Below are 22,454 nucleotides of genomic sequence, written 5' to 3'. Positions count from 1 at the left end.
CATTGCAGCTACCACTCATTCTTAGTCATTCATTTGCCTGTTGAAGTCCCCGTCTTTTGAGTGTGTTCCCTCAGCAATGTAGATTTCCATTGTAGATTTAAAAGATAAACTGCGGGCCTCCCTGGTGGCGCAGTGGTTGAGAGTCCGCCTGCCGATGCAGGGGATACGGGTTCGTGCCCCGGTCTGGGAGGATCCCATATGCCGCGGAGCGGCTGGGCCCGTGAGCCATGGCCGCTGGGCCTGCGCATCCGGAGCCTGTGCTCCGCAACGGGAGAGGCCACAACAGTGAGAGGCCCGCATACCGCAAAAAGAAAAAAAAAAAAAAAAAAAGATAAACTGCACTCAAGTTTAACTCTTAAGCACAGCCCAGTGTAAGAGTCAGCAAATAGCAGTAAGATACCGTGAAGTGAGCCTGATAACAACCAGATGGTCCTCTTCATTTAGGTCCTGAACTTTCACTTGACTTTCCATTATCGTTTCCAATTCTTCTTTGGCTTACAGATTGTCTCACTCAATTTTTAATTTCTCTAGCCCTTATTTTCCCACGGTTCTGGGGGCTAGAATTCTGAGGTCAGTGTGTCAAGCGGGTTGATTTCTTCTCAGGCCTCTCCTTGGCTTGTAGGTGGGTCTCTTTGGGTCTTCTCGTGGTCTTCCCTCTGTGTGTGTCTGGGTCCTAATCTTCTCTTTTTATAAGGAAACTAGTCATGTTGGATTGGGACTCACCTTTTAACTTAGTTACTTCCTTAAAGACCCCCTCTCCAAATACAGTCACATTCTGAGATACTGGCGGTCAGGACTTCAACATATGAATGTGGGTTGGTGGGATGATATAATTCAGTCCATAATGATGGCACTTTACAGTATTTTAATTTGCCAGAAACCAAAAATGTGTAAAGCACATGTTTGTTTGAACTTTGAAACAGCGCAGTGAGGAGCCAGAGTTATAGTGAGGCCTAGTTACCTGCTTGAGGCCTCCTGTCTGGTAGAAGGCAGAACTAGAGCCTGAGCCTTCTAATTTGAACTTCTCTACCTTTTTCGCTCTGTGGTACTGCAAACTGAATTTGTTAATTGTACAGATGATTGAACTTGATAATTGTACAGGTAATTATAATATTATAAATAATAGAACTTGATAATTGTACAGATTTTTGAATGCTTGGATGTATTAGATATGCATATTTTGGATCTTGATCTGTAAAACTCAGTCAGATTTCTGCTGTACATTCCCCTAAGATTTATTTTTAGTAAAGAATAAACCTTATTTGCAGTATTGAGGATTTGTAGCCATTTGGTCACTGCCAGTGGAACAGATGTGGTGGGGGAGGGATAACACAGAACCGCTGACTCTATTTCTACTTTTCTCACAGTTGTTACAAAGTTCAGTGTCAGAACAGCCCGAACCACTTTGGCAGTCCTGGCTCATGAAACGCTAGCTCTCTCCTACCCCATCAGAAGCCCTGTCAGTGGGTTAACATTTTAGTAGTTAATCATTCTGATTGGTGAGAGTTGATTCAAGCCTGCCATGAATCTGATGACTCTTTTTTCTCTTATCTTTCCTATTAGCAGTGCCTAAATGTCTCTTATAGACCCTGGAAATCATTCTTTAGTCCTATGATTCTTTCTCCTCATATCTTATGAATGTCTTGAGTATGTGACTGTTTCAAAGCTTTCTATATCTACAAAGATACAAATGATCACTTGCATCACTTGAATATCCTGCTTTTAAAAGATACAAATATGACTATGTTTAAAATTTGTAAAGAAGTTATTAAAATTCAAAGGGCAAAGTTTGACAGATGATTGTGACAGATATATTAATGTCTACCTTTTTTAAGCATCAAAATAATAAAAATATTTTCTTTTGAAAGTTGGCCAGGGATACTTTGCCCTGATCCTTTTAAAGGGAAATATGTGACCTATGACCTGGATGGAGACGTTGAACAGTATCACATAGAATTCCTGGGTGATCCCCATTCAAGATCATGGATAGATGCAACGTTTGTTGGACATTATAGTATCACATTAAAGGTAGGTACAGTAACATCAAGACTTTGTTCCTCTTGCACTTGTTTTTAATTATAGCCATCTTGTCTCAGATCCTAAAAGAGATATAATTTTTTACTTTTACGTTTATATAAACAAAATAGTATGTACTATTTGTTTAAACTCAAATATTTGTATTTTTAAAGCAGTTTTTTCAAAGGAAGTATGGATATAAAAATAGCCACGAGGTAGTTTTAAATTTTATTTCTCTAATGGCAATATAGTATAAATCAACTGAGGACTCTCCATAATTGCCTTTTGAAACAGTTTTACGATTCCATCATTTGGTAATTTTTAAATTCTCTTGAGAAGATTCTAAGTTATAGCCCTAGCTCACAGGGAAGATTAATTACGGAATGCAACCAGATTTTTCAAATTTCAAACAGTATTTCATTATACTAACTCCTTCAGTATTTTTTGATTCGTTTTAAACTTTAAATCACACACTACAATTAATGAATAGACTCAATTCTCAAGTTGATGAGAGTAAGTGAATTGGACCTGTTTTCCTGGGTTTGGTTTAATTGTTATAAATTAATTCAATTATCTGTATCTATATTCTAATATTGAAACTTTTCATCTACAAACCATGCTTTCATTAGAAATCTGATTAAAAAGTAGATGTCAGAAATGTGAATGCCTTTGACTCAATTTGGATGGTTCTTATTTTAGAGTGAGAAGTATATATATATTCAAATATACATATACATGTATGTACATTTAAGGCATGCCATTTAATCCACAGTATAAGTAAATCTGTGGAAATCTGAAGTACTTGCAGATGGACTTCTACTATTTCTCTGGCATAAACAGTACCTTTGTTCCATTCAGCTTGAAAGCAGCTGGAAGGGAAGGCTGTTTCAGTAGAAATATTTAAGTATGGAATAACATCACATACATTCATTTCATGGTAGTTGTGAGCCAGTCATTTTAGTATGAGGCACCTTCTCTGCTTGGACATTTCGGATGTGTCCCTGGGCACTTCTGATGGCAACCACAGAAGATAGGAAGGAGTGTTCTCCCTTATGTGCCCCTCCCCTTTTCTAAAAGATAGGGAAACCTAGCTTCTCATGAGGCGGAAATTAGAATCTTAAATATATGACAGTGTGTTAAAGAGCAGGGCATTCTTAAGAAACTGTATTTAAACATACATAAAAAATCAAAGTGTATTTTTAAGTTGTCTGAAGTAATGTTACTCTCAGGATTTGAGTTCTGTCAGGATAAATTTGAATAGTCTGATTCCATTGAGCATACCATTAATCCCTGGGACAAGGAAAAAATCTGATGCAAAACAAAACTAAACTCAAGAATCAGGAGCCATAAGGTTTTAACCTTCTGAAAACATTAAAACAAACAAATTCTTGCAAAGACCAGGAATCCAGGGCTGCTTAAATTAAATAGGCTCCTAAAGCAAGAATCAGAACAGAAAAAAATAAAGCATTTGTTTCACCTCTTCTGTTCCCTACTCCCCCAGCTGGCTGGGTGCTCTGGGTGGATAACTCACTGGGTGACCACAGGCTCTGGGACAGGCTCTCTCCTCTACTGTCATACATGGTGTCTACCTACAGGCTCGTGTCTCTTACTGTCTTCTTGTTTGTATCTTTCTTTACTTCCTCTCTTGGAGCTTATATAATAGGGATGCCTTCTTCTGTGGGTCTCTTCATTCAAGGCTGAAATTTTAGTTCCCCTTTACCTCAGATTCAGCTGGCACATGCCCGGCTGCCCTGCTATGCTCCGATTCCCTACTCCTGGCTATCTAAGAGTCTCCACTTGCCAGGAAGGAAACTCACAGATGATTAAAGCCTCATTGCCCCAATGAGAAGTCAAGAAACAGAAAGCAAAGAGGTCAACTGACAACCAAGACAGAAAAATGGTCAAAATGGTACATATGAGAAATTGTTTGAAAATGAATAATATCAAACTATATCCCTTGGAGATGGAGATAGTATTGACTCCAACATGCAGTTCAATTGCCTAGACGTCCCAGGAATTTAATCTGTTATGGTCCTCTCTGCACTGGAGCTCCTACTTCCTCAAATACTGTCTCTACACTGTACCAGGTTGATCCAGATATTAAATTCACACCCCTGCCCCCATAAAAATATCACTTACACAAAAATAAATAATGTGTATTAGACAATGTAGACCTTCTTAAAGATTTTTGTAGAAGAGATGGAGAACGGTTGCACATTGCACCTGTTGTCTGAGCTCCTTTTCTAAAAGTAGACAGAATGATAGGCATATACAGCTCTCACTGTTTAAGCTGACTATATCTTACTTCATATATATTATTTCAACATTACTTTCTCCTAATTTGTGTAAGCTTAGTTTAACAAATGATTAAATAGTATTTCAGAGTTTTCACTGACTGTGGACTATATTTTGCAGTGTGTGTTTTACTGTGGGAGAGAAATAAGCTCTTCTAGAAAGACATATGCATTTATGAAAAAATAAAATATTTTTTAGTTTTAGATTCTGAAAATGTTAAGTCTTCTCTTTTAGTTTATGTTTGTCTAGTTTTTTTTCTTTTATTTTTTTTAGTAGTCACTGAAAAATTGATATGTTTATGGGACCAGTGACTTATTAATTTTCTTGTTGACAGCGCAACAGAGCTCTGTCACTGTGGATGAATATGTATATGAATATATAGGTGATAAGCTTTTCCCCAGTAAATAAAATTACTCATCAATATATTGGGATATACTTCAGAAAAAAGTTGAAGGCAATATTTAGATTTTGTATTTGTAATTTATATTAGTTTACTCATACATTTTATTTTTTCATTTACTATAAAATCAGTTGTATAAAGATAGCTGAAATTCCCCTCCCCTTTTAAAGAAACCTTGATTCTCTTATGGTATATATTCAAAATACATGTCACTCTGGTAATTACTTAGAGAAAATAGACGTGAACATGTGCTAGATAGCTATTTAAGAGTTGATGCATGGAGTACAATTCTTTCCCCAGTTAGCACAAATGTTGTTTCTTTTATATTTAGTAGGTACATGTCTGCAGAATCCATTATTTGCAAGTTTATTTCTTTGCTTGATAGACTACATGACTTAGTTTAGTATTTCTTAAGCCTGGCTTTGCATTAGAAGGCTTTATAAAGCAATGACAGCAACCAAAACACAACAATGCCTGGGCTGTACTCTACTGGATCAGTTAAATTAGAAGCTCTTGGAGTAGGGCCAGGCCTCAGCATTTCTAAGTCCCTCAAGTGAATCTGTTTGTATCCCAGAGAGAGAGAACCACTGACTAAGTTTTCTCAACTTGAGGCGTCAGACTTTTGTTGGTTTAGCTCTACTAGTGCAGTAATGTAACTGTGGTCATGGCTCACTGTTTCACGACGCCTTTCTCCTACTTCCTTTGTTAGTCTTTTACTCTGGTTTGCCGGGAGATGATGCTGACTGCCATAGGTTCACATGTCTAACCCAGAAGTAAGAGTTTCCCTGAACACAGCCTTAAAGTCAATCTTGTCATTCAACATTGTACATAATTTATAGATATTGCTGATAAAGCTGATGTATAATTTAAATGTAATATGTATAGCATGTTTTAGTTGATCATCTATAAGTTATATAGAGTCATTATAATTTTTATTGGACATAAATTGTGTACTCCAACCAGTGATCGCTTGGCCGACAATTTTCTAGTTCTTTATACTGCAAGGAAATGTAAGTAGTTCACCCCTGATGCTAGGAGGCTCCTGTGGTAAAATTTAGGGTTTTTTTCGTCCATGATGTGAGTGGATTTTTTTGTCTATGTATTTTAACAGTCTGCTCACTACTGTATGGAGGATATACCTGTAGATGTGTAAGCATTTCTTTGGGTACCAGATGTCATTTGGGTATTTACCCATTGTATTATGGAGCTGCCTCTGTTTTCCAGGGATATGAAAAGGGAGCAATGCTGTATTGCTAAACTTGAGCTCTGCAATTCCTAGAATTCTGCTTCCTAATTGGGGTGGTCATTAATACTGTTCACCAAAATGTTGCAGGTTACTGCCTTCCTGTTATAAAGTAGAGATGCACATTTGATACTCTTGAGGTGGGGTGAGACCAATGAGTTGTGAGTGAGTGATGAATATCTGAGCATATGACTGTGTCCAGTGCAACATCCTCCAGAGTTCTTTCTTTCTCTGTGGCTCTGTGACTGATAATTGAAATTTTGGTTTGCTACTCTCTCAGCCCAGATCCCTTGATCACTCTTAGCAAAGGCCCCCACTGCCAACAAATAACAGATCTGCAATGTGAAGAAGATATAGGCCTCACTTTAAGCCCCTAGGATTATTCTAACAGATACACTAATGATACTACAGAGGATGTTACAGTTCTTGGTAACCTGTATCTTTAGCAGGACCATTCCTGAAGCTTCAGTACTCTTCAGAATACGGCCAAACGACTGAAATCACATTACTCTTAATTTTTCCAGTCTGTAAGTAGAACTAACACAACCTGTAGTAATTTATCAAATAAGTTGATTTCTTTTATGTATTATGATAAACATATGATAGAAATTACCAGCATTGATGATACATTGAATCTAAATTTGGTCCAGTAAATATCCTCCAGCAAAGGGCTCTGATTGTCAGTATGTACTGCAGTGACTCCAATAACTAAACAAGCCTATAAATAGCAATCATGTAATTGAACCCCTGCTACAGGCCAAGGATTGGGTAGATCCTTTTATAATAATATAACACAATAATATATAATATGTATATATAATATAATAAATATAATATTTAAAGTCTCATAGCAACCCCATGAAAATAGGCATCATCACTATTGACATATGGAAGAAACTGTGATTCAGGCTTCATGTCTAGCCCAAGGTCAATCAGCTGCTAAGTGATGGGGCAATGATTAGAATCAGGAAGTCTAACCCCAAGGTCCAATTCTTCTCTTCTATACCTTGCCAATTTACATATACATAAGCAATAGTTTATTGTTGAATGTTTTTCCACATTGAAATGAGGAACATTTTCACCTTTTAATTCTAATATACATGTTGAATGATGGCAGTTTCTGGTAGACTTGTTTTTTATTTACTGCTTGATGTTCCCCTTTGGAGGAGGACTAGTGACCAAGCAGAGCTCTTGATGTTTTCAAATTACATTTGCAGCAGTCATTTGACAAGTGTATCTGGATTAACATCTATTTGATCAAGTGTTTTGCTTCTAAGATTTATTAGGATCCAGATTCTAAGAATGTAGTCTATAATAAGGATTAGCAAATTAGCTTATAACTAGATTATCAGGCAACATTTCACTCTTAGAGTAATAAAGTGAAACTGGATACAAATCTATTGAGCCAGCTCTCAGTGGAAAATCACATTTGCCAAAAAGAAAGTGTACATATGTATATATGTGTGTGTTTTTGTACCATGTTCCTGCTGGCAAATAATCTGTATAGCTACCAACCTCTCAGCAAATTTTTATCATACCAATTCCATATTTGGTATAAAATTTGCTATAATTTTGGTATTATTGGATTAAGATTTTTTTGTTTGTTTGCTTGTTTTCTAAGCATCCTTTAGTTTTGGCCTGGAGAAAGTTTAAGGGAATTAGAACATGTTTTTATAACTGTGAACTATTTGTTGATAATCTGCCAAGAAAACTTTTGTAGTAATGTATTAGGAAAAGAGTGAAGTTGTCATAGTGATTTAAAAAGGCAGGCTCTAGGGGCTTCCCTGGTGGCGCAGTGGTTGAGAGTCCGCCTGCCGATGCAGGGGACACGGGTTCGTGCCCCGATCCCGGAAGATCCCACATGCCGCGGAGCGGCTGGGCCCGCGAGCCATGGCCGCGGAGCCTGTGTGTCCGGAGCCTGTGTGTCCGGAGCCTGTGCTCCGCAACGGGAGAGGCCACAGCAGTGAGAGGCCCGCGTACAGCAAAAAAAAAATAATAATAATAAAAAAAAAATAAAAAATAAAAAGGCAGGCTCTAGAGCCAGGTTCTTTGGGTTTGAAGGTTGGCTGTGCTACTTACTAGACATTTGACCTGAGCGAAGTCACTTACCTGTTACAAATTCCACACACCTCATCTTAAAATGGAGGTTATGATAGTATATGCCTCATAGAGTTGTTACAGGTTTAACTGAGATTATACATGTAAAGCACTTAGCACAGTGCTTGTCGTATAGTAGGCTCTTAATAATAATAGTAATAGTTCATACTGTCATTGGAAGTACAGGAGAAATACATAGTTACATTACTTATTTCCTCTTCCTAGAAACCCACATCTACAGGAGAGAGTACCAAAAAACAAAAACAAAAACAAAAACAAAAGAAACCCAATAACAATCAGGTGGATAATAATATATTTTCTTTTGACTAAGATTATGTGTGAAAAATGACATGATTTTAGTGTTTTTTTTATCAGCCAATACGTTGCTCCCAGAAATTGAGTGGCCATTGCTGCCCTGCTTTTCTAGTTTAGTGTAAGCAAAAGTGCTAAGACCTTTTGAAAGTAGGAGATAGGTTAGAGCCTTCTTAATCTGAGTACTTGGTGAATGAATAGTCCCTAATATCAGCAATGCCTCAAGATACTTTAAATTTCTTTGATGGAATTTGGAAGAGACTAGGAAATATTATCTTTCAAGTTCTTGGCAACTGAATAAAACCAGTTTTTTTCCATCTCTCTCTTATGTCTTTTCGATTTACTTACGATTTCGATTTGTATATGCTGACTTTGCTGCTCCAAATTAATTCTTGAATTTACCTCTGTCATCTCTCGACTTAATCTCTTATGAATTTAGATATCTGAACTTGTATTGAAGTTAAAAGTCCAAATCCAAATAATATGACCAACTTTACTCAGTTGATAAAGGAAGGAACAGGTGGCTACCTTTCCCATCATCAAATGCATGAAAAATGTATTAAGTCAGCTAGATTTCTCATATTGACTCCTCAGTGGAACAACAATAATCTTTCCTAGAAACATTTAGCCTTATATAACCTTCTCAACTTTCTAGAAGCGCTTATTTTCTGTTAAAGAAACCAGAGTCAGATCATTGTCTTTAAGCCAAAATACAAGGCTCACTAAATTGCCTTCAGGGTCATATCCCTTATGAGTAAGGCTTCCTTATATAATGAGTCTTCTATGTTGAGGTTCTTAAATTAGTAAACAGTTGCAGAGTAACTTTTTGGTACATTCTTCCATTAGGGAACGATGAAGTCCAAAACTCAGAGCCATATAACTGAAAGTGTACAATTGATAAATTAACTGTTCTTTAATTTCTCCACTTAAAAAAAAATTTCTTCTAACCAATTACCAGGAACAGTCTGTGATTCAGGCAAAACCCTAAACAATGCAGATTGAACTGACTTTGAAAATAAATTCCAGAATTACCACTTCATCACCATTTTGTTCAGCTCACAGGATATGAACTGATTGTGTCACATATTTAACCATCCTCTTCTCCTGGCTCTCCCACCTGCTTGTATGATTCTATTTTTAAACAGAATCCGAGCATCTGTCTGTAATAAATATGACATTTGTTTTCCCATAAACACATATTCCCTAAAAAACAAGCAAGTGTGGAGTAGAAAATAGCAGCCAAGTATGTTAACTGTCATTTAGGCTCAGGTCTTGATATCCATTCATACCGTTACTTAAAATCCTTTAAGCCAATCCTGATGTTTTTAAGGCTCAGAGCAAATGAGCACATGGCTGATATAAACCCATCTCCCACTTCTATTTAACATCCGCAGGTGGAGTAGGCAGCCTGGCTAGAGCTGTGGGAGACAGCAGCCCTGGAGATAAGCACGGGCCTTAAAAATTATCTATTGATCCAGTGCTCACTTGCTTCCTGTGCTTTATTTCATCAATATATTACTAATACTTTTACAGAACAATGAAATAATTTCTTGTGGCAGACTTAATGATATATTCAGTTTTGCAAAATAAAAATTCTACAACTTGAAATCAAAATATGTAAAATACTTTAAACTGTACACAATAAATAAAATTAAGGTTTTTTATTTTTTTAATTGTACTAAAATATATGTAACAAAAAATTTACCATTTTAACTGTATATCCAGTGGTGATTTAAGTTTTTAACGGCTGATTAATAATCCTAGAAAAAATTTTCCGAAGAAATGTAACTATGACCTGGTACAGAAAATGCCAGATGGTAGTTTCTGATCATTTTCAACACAATTTATTTCTTATGATAATGACCTACAAGCTCTTCATAACACCATTTTGGAGATTTGTGCAACAGAATGCCTTTTAGTGAAATATCATTTTATAGTCATTGAGCCCGTGAATTCTGGAGCCAGGTTGCCTGTGTATGAATCCCAGCTCTATCACTTACTGGCTGTATGAACTTGGGCAATGTCTAAACTCAGTGCCTCTGTTTCTTTATGTGTAAAATGAGGATAATCATAGTACCTACCTTGTAAGCTTGTTGGGAAGTAAAAAAAGTTGTTTGTAAAGTGCTTCAAACTGTGCCTGACACTTAGTACTAAATAAGCATTGGATAAATTAGTAAATAAAAATAACAATGGACTCTTTAATAGTAGAATTCCTTTGGACATAAAGTACACACTCAGTCAACTCCTCCCTATTATAGGTAGAGTTTCTGTCTCATTTTCTTGGACTGCAGAGACTAAATGATAAACGTTTATATTCTGATCATTTATGACATTGATAACCAACATTTGAAAATGCTTTACATTTTATAAAGTACCTCTTACATATGCTATCTCATGTGATCTTCATTTATTGTTAAGAAAGTTAGGGCTCAGGTTAAGTGACTTGCCTGAGGTCACATAGCAGCAGAACTGGGACTGAAGCCCAGGTCTTCTGACTGCAAGCCCCAGGCTTTTACATTATATGTCAGCCTGCTTGAGGCTTACATTGGACCATCTGTTTCTAATCTTCATAAGCATACCAAATTCATAATAAGCTCTCATCTATAAACTGGAAAATCACAAAGCCCTTCTTATTGGTCTCCTGTTGTTAATTCAGCCAGCTTGATTAATTAACTTAACCTTTAACCAGGGCTTTTCAAAGTTGGACAAAGACGTGAAAGCTCTCTTCACGTTTAGTGCATTGATTCCCAGCCATAGATTTTGGGCCTCTTCGTGGCTGTCATTAAAACCTAGTATTTATTATTTCATTCCCTTGTAATTCTCTTAGAAGTAATTGGTTACTATTAACGTTGTTAATAGTTAACAACGTTAACTATTGATGCCAGGGTTTGTTTTGTTTTTTTGTTTTACTCTGTTTTTGGTTCCCAAACTTGCTCATCATCACATTCTCCCATAGAGCTCTTTAAAAATATATATTCCTGAACCTGCATACTGGGGAGTGTGCTGAGAATCTCTACAGTTCCTCAGTGAATCTCAAGAACCACTGTATAGCATATTTTCTTACAATAATACCTATTTTCTGGTTTACTAGAATTAGCTAAAAAAGAGATATATGAAACATACATTATTATGTTTACTTTGTGAAATTTATGAATGTATTTATGAGTTTGTGATGCTAAAGAAGCCACGCAAATCTTTAGCAAAATTGTGATGTTAGATTCCCCTGTCCCTTTAATTAGTGTCTCTCTTTGGGGGTGACTGATTGTCTCCCTGCTGTGATATCTGGAGCTCTCTTTCCTTCTCTCCTGCTCTCAAAATCTGGTTTCAGGTCCACACACTAAATGACAACTGTATTGGTTGTATAAAAATTGTTTTCTAGGGGCTTCCCTGGTGGCGCAGTGGTTGAGAGTCCGCCTACCAATGCAGGGGACGCAGGTTCGTGCCCCGGTCCGGGAAGATCCCACATGCCGTGGAGCGGCTAGGCCCGTGAGCCATGGCCACTGGGCCTGCGCATCTGGAGCCTGTGCTCTGCAACGGGAGAGGCCACAACAGTGAGAGGCCCGCGTACCACAAAAAAAAAAAAAAAAAAAAATTGTTTTCTAAATGATGTCAGTCGAGATAACAGACCAGCCTAAAATGTTAGACTAGGTCTTCTTTAAAATCAACATGCAGTGGTTGTTTATCCATCTTGGTAAGAAAAGAACTTAGATATTCAAAATACTTAGAAAACATATGTTAAAGTCTAGGTTAATAAAGAGCTTATCTAGTAGCCTGTGATTTTTCTGATTTGTCCATTGGGGCTGTTTTACCTAAAACTGCTTGGCTTCCTTCCCCTTCCCCACATCAAGGTTCAGCATATGCTCAGGCCCTGGCATTGGTAATTCCCAGTGTTTCAAGCCAAGTAATGGAATCACATTGTAAAGATTTGACTCTCACATTTTCTTATTCTTTCTTTTCTGCCTAATTTCTCTCCTAGTGCTCATTGCATTCTTGGTATTATCTTTCAAATTGATGTAAAGGATCAGACTAAACAGAGCTAGAACTTTTTTGGGGGGTGGTGGGTGGTCAACTTAACTGGTTCACACTTTCTAGTGGTATAGGAAGTGGGGGACCTAAGTTATTTTGATCTTAAAATCCTGCTGAGTTGGAGTAAGCAAATTCCTATTTATGATTTCAAAAGCATTATTGCTTCGACTGTTCAATAATTTGAATGAGCTGTCTAAGTAATGCAGAACCTGTGTTAAAGACAGCAGGTGAGAAGGGAGACAGGTGTTAGGAAGCCCAGGCGTGTGTGGTTCACAGGGGTGGCTGTGACTATCTTCTAGTTGGCATCAAAGGAATGGGAATGTTCTTACTGTCGAGATTACTGGTTGCTGTTGGAGAAATCCAATTTAAGGAAGACAAGATAGCCTTGTGATTAACTTTCTGTTGGATTGCTTTAAGTGAAAACGATAGCTTTGGCCCGATAGTAAATATTTAGAAGGGTGCGTCATGGGTAGAGCCAGTGAGGTGCACTGGAAGCTTGAATGTATAGATAGCAGCAGTCAACATGAATCCCCAGGCAGAGGACTTTATAATAGGTGGTGGTGTTGATCCTCAAACATTTAGGAGAGATGTATTACAAAGGAAAATTATTCTGTATTTCTTTAGGTTATGAAATCTGTGACTAATCTTCCCATGTTTTAAAGGCATATTATAACTTAAGGTAATGAAATACTTAAAGTAATTGTCAATATTTGAAGCCATTTCAATGAATTTATGAAGCCCAATAAAGCAATCTAGGTACTTATGATTCCAGTTTTCCAGATTTTAATAGATGCTAAACATTATGTCTGAAAGATAAATTTTCTGAATTGTAAATACTTTTATTTGCAGCTAACTTTTATGTCTATATAATCAAAATTTGAATTGATAATTTTGGATAGTAAATGCTATATTGTACCTACAGGATTTTAGTGAGGCTCTACTGTCCCCCTAAATAGGTCATATTAAGCGTTTGATTGAACTTAGTTTTAAAATTAAGTACTATTTTTTACATAACATTCAAAGTACTTGAAATTAGGCCCACTTTTTTTTTCAAGAAAAAATGCCTCTAATATCATAGGATAAATCAGTGGCTCATGAAGTACTTTAAAGATCTGCATCCTTATAAAAAATGAAGTTTAATATCATCTTAGTAGTAATATCACCATATTATAATGCTAGATAGTCATCATGCTTATACATTTTTCTTTTACCTTTCTAGGGATAATAACATAATTCAGGATTGTAGCCCAGCCTTTTAGTTTCATCCCCAATTTCCTGTCTGGGCTTTCCCCATGCCACCCTGAATAAAAAATGTCTATTTATAATACCCAAAATATTTACTGAGCTCCTATTATTTCTACCAATTCTAGGCTCTGAAGTGATCAAAACAGACAAAATTTAAATGCTGTCACGAGACTTATAGTGGGATGAGACACATAGTTATTAACAAGTAAATTTTTTTAAAAAAGATATGGTATGTTAGTTGTTGACGAGTGCCATGGGGAGAAATGAAGGGAGAGCCATAGGCAGGTAGAGTGAAGGAGCAGGGTTCCCAGGGGTGGGGAGGAAAGACTCCACCTGCAGAGTCTGTGCGCTAGGAAATCCTTCCCCACAGCCAGCCAGATACCAGTGGTCGGTTGAGAATAATTCTTGTTTTGATTGTATTTTTCCCTTTCACTTATTCCAAAAAGTGGTCAGGCCCCTCATGTTCTCATGTCTCAGGGGCATTTTCTGTTGGGATCTAAAGCAGAGCTTACCTGTCTTGACCTGAGTTCCCTGAGGGTGGGCAGTAATGGGAACAGGGCAGGCAGGAGCAGCTAGTCAGGGAAGAGATTCCCTCAGACACGGAAGAGGACAGAGGTCTGCCGGTGCCCTGGGGAGTGGAGCACCTTGGAGAAGAAGAGCACGAGGTGCACCAGGAGGTTGAAGCCACGCTGGCAAGGTTCCCAGCCTTGGAAAGGATCCTTTGGACCAGGCATGCAAGGAAGCTGTTTGATTACCTGACTTCAAGGGACTTGAACAAAGATGTTATTCATGAAAGCCTTAAGGGTTGAGGAGTAATGATCTGTCCTTGCTCTTCGGGCACCATTTATTCCCTTCCAATTTACAGGAACCTAGAGATAGTAAGGGGTGGCCCAAAAATGGGCAAGATCAAATTTCTTATCCTTTTTGGACAACAGCTGTCATTCAGTTTTATTTAGCAAAAAGAAGGTAATGTGACATTGCTTACACATTTGAGTTTGAGAAGTGAAACTTATCCTGCTACAGCTTCAGATGATTATATCTTGATTAATTTTTATGTGGAGAAGCAATCTTAAAATAGAAAGCAACAGATGATATGAATTTCTGCCAGATTGCAGATTTCTTTTTACTAGCCTTATTGGGTGGACAAATACATAGGTATTCTTTTCTTTGAATGTGCCACTTCGTATTAGTATATGGTGATAGCACACAGCATGCTTAGTGAGTTGGAAGTTACTGAGAAGGGACATTCAGCCTCCTCCTCAGACCCTAGGAAATATGAAAATGGTGCTGAGGCTCTCAGTCAGCCAGTGATGCTTGATTGGAACAAGATCATGTAGGAAAGTAGTTTACAAACTTCAGTTTTGGATACAGCTAGGAATTTTCTCAGACATAGGGTACTATCTTTCCCTGCCTAACCATCTGTTTAGTCTCAAACCTCGTCCTTACTCCAAATATTTACATGCTTATTCATCTATCAAGAACACATCTATCAAGAATTATTTATGCTCATAAATTCACACAAATTTTTAGACTATATGTCTTCCTTCTCTTTCTATGATGATTATTTTCCCCCTCCACCCTAAATTTAATAAAACTGATTGAGAAAATTCAAGTTGCCAAAGCAATGTAAACATAATGAAAGATATGATATTCCCTCTTTTTTAAAAAAAAATTTGTTTATTTTATCATTATTTTTTTGGCTGTGTCAGATCTTGGTTGCGGCATGCAGGATCTTTGCAGCACGCAGGCTCTTCTTTGCAGAGCAGGGGCTCCTCTCTAGTTGTGGTGCGTAGGGTTCTCTCTAGTCGTGAACGCGGGCTCCAGAGCACACGGGCTCATTACTTGGGGTACGCAGGCTCTCTAGTTGTGGTGCGCAGGGTCCAGAGCACGTGGGCTCTCTAGTTGTGGCATGCAGGCTCCAGAGCCCGTGGGCTCTGTAGTTGCCACACGCAGGCTTAGTTGCTCTGCAGCATGTGGGATCTTAGTTCCCCGACCAGGGATAGAACAGCGTCCCCTGCATTGCAAGATGGATTCTTAACCACTGGACCACCAGGGAAGTCCCTGATATTCTCTCTTGAGATCAAAGAATTTACTGGAATTTGAAGAATGCCCAGCCCTTCCTGTAGTCTTATCTGAAGTCATTGATCTTAATCCTTGACTTCATAAGCTTTTAGCTCCTTGGAAATCTGTTACAGAGCCGCCTTGAAGATTTCTTTCTTAAACAGGTATATTTAAAAGCTTGTCTGTGTTTTGTTTTGTTATTATTGTTTACCTGGAAAACCTGTAGAACTCAAATGGGAAAACTATTATAAATAAAACTATTATAAACAACAGAAGAACTGTTACAAACAATAAGGAGATTCAGTTATGTGGCAGTTGTAAAATTACTCTAAAGCAGTAACAAATGTGAAAATATGAAGGGATAAATAGCATTTATAACAGCAACAAAGCATATATAATGTTCTGGAGTAAGTTTAAGGAGCACGTACAAGATCTATATGAATAAAACTTTAAAATACTACCAAGAGACAGAAAATAAAACTTAAGGAAATGGAAAAATATAATCCTCTTCTTGGTTTGGAAGATTTAATATGGAAGGATGTCCATTCTCCCTAAATTAATTTTAATGCAATCTCAATTTTTATTTATTTTTATTTTTTAAATTTTCTATTGGAGTATAGTTGATTAACAATGTTGTGTTGTTTCAGGTGTACAGCAGAGTGATTCAGTTATACATATACATGTATCTATTCTTTTTCAAATTCTTTTCCTATTTAAGTTATTACAGAGTATTGAGCAGAGTTCCCTGTGCTATACAGTAGGTCCTTGTTGGTTATTTTATATATAGCAGTGTATACATGTCAATCCCAAACTCCCAATCTGTTATCCCCCGCTTTCCCCAACGAGCAACCATAAGTTTGTTCTCTGAGTCTGTGAGTCTGTTTCTGTTTTATAAATAAGTTCGTTTGTATCATTTTTTAAGTTTCCGCATATAAGCAATATCATATGATATTTGTCTTTCTCTGTCTGACTTACTTCACTTAATATGATAATCTCTAGGTCCATTCAGGTTGCTGCAAATGGCATTATTTCATTCTTTTTAATGGTTGAGTAATATTCTATTGTATATATGTACCACATCCATTAAAAAGGACTTAAAAACCCCCCTACAGTTGACCCCATGAACAACCTGGGGGTTAGGGATGCCAACTCCCTTTGCAGTCGAAAATCCACCGGTAACTTTTCAGTAATTTCACAGTGGCCATGAAAGTTCACCTGTTCTGTACCCACAGATTTAACCAACCGTGGATTGTGTAGTACAGCAGTACCTATTTAGTGAAAAACTCCACATATAAATGGAGCTGCAAAGTTTAAACCTGTGTTGTTCAAGGGTCAAATTCTAACATTTGTAAGAAAATAAAACATAGAAGAGGGAGTTAGACCTATAAAATATAAAATTATAGTAATACTCTAGTAGTTAAAGCAGTTTGATATTAACAGTTATTTGACAGATTAATAGAACAATATACAGTCCAAAAGTACTTGAAAATAGTTAATGATAAGGTTGTATTCAAATAATTAAGGAAAAGTTGTACTGTTAATAAATTATGTATGTACAAATGGCTAGCTACTTGGGAAAAAATGAAGTAGAAGCTATACCTCACACCTCACATCCAAATTAGTTCTAGAAGGATGAAAAATTTAAATGAACGAAAAAGAAAATACAAACAAACTAAAAGATAAACTATTAACAGGAGAAGATATTCTCAATACATATAGCAAAGGGCCATTTTTTAATATACAAAAATCTGTTACAAATCAATGAGAAAACAACCAATATAAATATTAACACAGGATTTGAACAGTCATTCCATAGAAAAGAAAATATAAATGGCTTTTTAAAATATGAAAAATTGATGAATAAGTTCTAGGGAATCTAATGTGTAGCACGGTGACTATAGTTAACACTAATTACTGTGTTATATACTTGAAAGTTGCTAAGAGAGTAGATCTTAAATGTTCTCACCACACATACAAATAAAGGTTTTAATGTGAGCTAATGGATATGTTAACTAACCCTATATGGTAATCATTTCCCAATGTGTATGTGTATCAAGTCATTGTGTAGTACTCCTTAAGTTTACACATTTATTTGTCAATTATATCTCAGTAAAGCTGGAAAAAAAAATGAAAACTTGCTCATATTACAGAATTCAAAAAATGAAAATGATAATAAAAAGGAAATACCAATCTTTTCCTTAAAAATATTGGCAGAGATCTAAGCTTGGTAACGGAAGTGTTCTCCAGAGTGTGAGGAAGCATTTGTTCATGGCGTTGTAAATTTTGACCACCTCACTCAAGAGTGATTTCACAAAAGCTTCCAAAATTTAAAATATGTATAAACCTGTCATTCAACATCTTAGGAATTTATGCTTCAATACACTTTCACATGGGTAAAGAGACATACAGACAAAAAAATTTTTATTGCAGCATTGTTTCATATTGCAAAATATTTGAAAAAACTTAAATCCATCACAAGGGTGTTTGTAAAATAAATAATGGTACATGCCATACTATGTATTTGGATATATATACATCTATATACTCATTCCCTTGGTTTTCTCATCTAATTTCTTGCCTTTAAATATGGTGTGCGTGTGTGTGTGTGTGTGTGTGTGTCTGTCTGTCTGTCTGTCTGTCTGTCTATGTTTCCTACATTTTATCTGCAGTTCAGTTCTCTCTCCCGAATTCCCTTACCAAACTGCTACTTGGTATCTTCGCTTGGGTGTCATAATGTGTACTCAGCATATCTGAACTCTTGATCTCCACCCCCCCATTTCACTTCCTTGACAGCCTTCCCCATCTCAGTGGATGGCAAATCACATCCTCCTCTCGCTCAGTCCCAAAGCCTTAGAGTCATCCTCTCTTTTTCTCTCTTAACCAATCTTCAGTTGGTCAAGAAATTATTTTTGCTCTACCTTTAGATTATATCCAGAATCCTACCACTTTTCACCACAGTGGCTGCTATGACCTGATCTATACCACCATTATTTCTTGCTTGGATGATTGCAGTAACCAGTCATCCACATCTACACTTGCCTTTGTATAATCTGTTCTCATCAAAGCAAGCAGAGTGATTGTTGTAAAATGTTAAATCAAGTGTTATTCTTCTGCTCAGAACTCTGTAATGGCTCCTGTTCCACTCAGAGTAAAAGCCCAAATCCCTACAACGGCCTGCAAGGACCTCCATGACCTGGCCCCTGTTAATTTATTGGACATCATTCCCTATTACTCACTCACTTGCTCATTCACCCACAACCACCTTCCCTTCTTTGATGCCTCTTGAATAAACTTGTTTTCTCCCATCTTAAAGCCTTTTTTCTCTGCCTGCAGTGCTCTTTCCTTGGACATCTACAGGGCTAACTCCTTGACCTCCTTTAGGTCTTCACTCAGTTGTCACTTTTTCAATGACAGTTACCCTGACCACTTTATTGCCTCATCTTTTCTTTATTACATAGTATTTATAACCTCTTAAACTGTAGCCTTAACTTATTTGTTATGCTTATTGTGGATTGTCTGTTTCACTGGTTAGAATGTAAGCTTTGTCTGTTTTCTTCAGTGATTGATCCCAAGGGTCTAGAATATGTTGAATAAATCCATAGATGAAGCAATCTGAAATACAAATAGAAAAACTCAAAGTATATAACAATTCATAGCAGTCTGTAAAAGCAGATATTTAAATGATGTAAATGCCTGTAGGTACATACGGTGTCTCTGGAAGACTGTGAAAGAAACTGGTAATATTGGGTGTCTTGGGGAGAAACACTCAGTACTAGGGATGGATAGGGAGTCACATTCTACACTTTTAGAGTCACTTCAATTAAAGAACAAACTACTTGGAAAAAATACAATGCATAGCTGAGCCTTATTCTGGAATTCAAAATTCTTTATAAAGTTAAGAGTCTTTAACTTTTTGAGTTCTTTAGAAGATGTTTAATTGTATTACTACCACTAGGTGGCACATACTTACTGATAAATTCTTAAAGATTCAGAGACACAGGTTTAAAAAATGCTTTTTAGTTCCCCAAACTTGCCAGTTTATTTTAGCAATGTATCACATTGGTTTTCCTCAAGAAATTTCCTTAACTTCAGTTGTTTAGTGCTATAACAGCTTACAGGTGATTTTTCACTACCCATTAATTCTTAGCATCATTATAACATTTGAGTTGCAGAAATGTCTTAAATCTGTAAATGTTAGCTTAGATATTCTTAAATTAGTTTAAATTTTCTAATGTTTATTGAATTGTATCCGCCTATCTTTTCTTTTTCCTAAGAAATAATAAATGAAATTTAAATATTCTGTATACAAAACTAGGTTTTTGTTTGATAAGTTTTTTTCATTGCTTTTATGCCAGATAAATTAGTGTCCAGGACCACATGCAGTGTAACACCTGTATTCTTTTTGATGGTGAAGTTTTCAAAAAGAAAATGGTGGCATGTATTTTATAAATTGTAACATTTATAAACATTATAAAAACCTTTTTGGGGCAAGCTCTAAAATAACATCGGCAAAATTACTGGGCCAGATAATATGATAAAAATGATCTTATTTACAAAACAGAAACAAATTCACAGACTTAGAGAACGAACTTATGGTTACCAGGGGGAAGGTGGGGGGGAGGGATAGTTAGGGAATTTGGGATTGACATGTACACACTGCTATATTTAAAGTGGATAACCAACAAGGACCAACTGTGTAGCACAGGGAACTCTGCTCAATATTCTGTAACAACCTAATTGGGAAAAGAATTTGAAAAAGAATAGATGCATGTATATGTATAACTGAATCACTTTGTTGTACACCTGAAACTAACACAACATTGTTAATCAACTGTACTCCAATATAAAACAAAAAGTTTAAAAAATAAAAGAGAACTAAAAAAAAAAACCCGAAATAAACATTTAGAAAAAGTACCGTATTCAAGTAGAATAACATTTATTGAGCGCTTACTATGCCTGAAAACAGTCATTTATTAGATGTGAATGGAATTAATTTTATTTACTACAATAAAAAACTAGGCTTTTCAGTTTTCATCGCTTCATTATCGTTGCTATGTTACTTAAAAGGGAATCAACATTATTCTGATAAAATAGATTAATATTCACTACTTTGTTACACTGGTGGTCTTAACTTTTTGTAACTTTCTAACTATGAGATAAATCATATTAAAATATTATCTTAGTGTATTAAGACTCTGACCCTTCTGGCTATTAACATGCAAAATTTCCACAACTTTGCTATATTCTAAAATACTAATAAAATAATAATTAGATAACAAAATCTAAGGAATATATGGTACAATGCTTAAGATTTAGTTCCAGCTCAACAGCTAAATCAAGTCGACGTTAAAACAAAATTATATGCTTAAACATGAATCTTATTATTTTTTCTGTCTTTCATTAGCCAGGAAAATGTATGAATAAAAAGAAGTGGTATAAAAGTGCACTACAAGAAGCATACCTCCTCTATGGATACTCTCATGAGCAAAGACTGGAAAGGTGCTGCCTATCAAAACAGGGTACATGTGATTTTTTATTCTTTACCACCTCAAAATAAGGATTTATTCAGGTGCATGCTTTCCAAAATATGTTTGCACATTTTAAAATTTCTCTCTCCTTTTCATAGGAAAATAGTATATCTTTGTCCAGTGAAAAATCATTCTTATATTGGTTCATAGTATGCATTTTTGCCCTCTGAAACTATTTTCCATGACTAAACATGCACTCTATTTAAATGTAGGTGTTTTAATTAGCACTCTGTCATCTTTGTTCTTAGCCTTTCTACATAGGTCCTCTTGTGTATTTCAAAGCATGTATTTCAAAATTAGAAGCCATGGCTTTAAAATATATTCCTGGATTGAAACTTTTACTTGGATGTGCTATATTATTTCAGAACAAAGTATCTTTCAAAATGTTTTATTTTTAAATAAATTCAAGGCAGAGATAGAAAAATAATCTTCAACTTTTTTAATTAGGTGAAAAAATATAATATTTCAAGTCGTTTTCAAGGAAAGTTCTCTTGAATCATAAATATTACGGTTTATGGATAGCTTTTTTAATGAATTGATCATAAGACATATAGCAGGTAGAACACATTTTTAACTCTAAAAAGAATGTAATAGTTGCATGGAAATGATTTTTCAATTAACAAATATATTAAAAAAATTTTCTGCTTAGTGATCATAAGAATTTTTTTATCTTACAAGGCCCCTTCTCATTTTATCCACCTAAAGTTCTAAAACAGATTATTCTATGGGAGGATCTGGTCTTTGGTGCTAACTGAATTTTAAAGTAAGAGTGATATTTTTTATCCTGTGGAAAAGTTTAATATATATATTTTAAAAACTTATATGTAAAAACATTTTACTTGAAAAAAAGTTTGTGTTAACCTAGCCACCTAAGTTTAGATTTTAAAGCATATAAATAGGTTTGAAAAGAGTAGAAAAAGAATGACAAGCAAACTACTCTGGTCAAAAGACATTTCTTACCACAAATGTGATTTTATTCCTTGTGCTGAAAATATAATGTCTCTGTTTATTAGCCATAAAGGTTGAACTCACTTTACTGTCACAAGTACAATTTTACACTTTGAATGGGCTGTACATTTCTCTTGTGTAACCAGAGTAAACTTTGAAATATTTAGTTTTTTTAAACATTAATATTTTGAAGTAATGTAGTCTGTTACTTTTAAAAGTTATATTACAGCCATTTTACACTAGCAGTATCCTGCTTTCTCAGTAAGTTATGGAACTATGCCGT

General features: G+C 35.9%; 1 protein-coding gene across 5 annotated transcripts in view; it reads left to right on the top strand.

The window, feature by feature from the left end:
- The window catches only part of ZCWPW2 (zinc finger CW-type and PWWP domain containing 2), a 151,839-nt gene that overhangs the window by 77,325 nt on the left and 52,060 nt on the right, over nucleotides 1-22,454 (top strand). For all 5 annotated transcript variants that reach the window (XM_082639464.1, XM_082639461.1, XM_082639463.1 and 2 more), the window contains 2 exons: nucleotides 1,869-2,028; nucleotides 21,100-21,214. In XM_082639464.1, coding sequence (XP_082495590.1) covers nucleotides 1,869-2,028; nucleotides 21,100-21,214 — 275 coding nt within the window. The remainder of the gene's footprint in view (nucleotides 1-1,868; nucleotides 2,029-21,099; nucleotides 21,215-22,454) is intronic.

This window comes from Mesoplodon mirus (assembly GCF_964341445.2).
Source record: "Mesoplodon mirus genome assembly, chromosome: 12".
Taxonomy (NCBI): Eukaryota; Metazoa; Chordata; class Mammalia; order Artiodactyla; family Ziphiidae; genus Mesoplodon; species Mesoplodon mirus.
The sequence above is the reverse complement of the archived record's forward strand: the minus strand, read 5'-3'. Positions and strand labels throughout refer to the sequence as shown.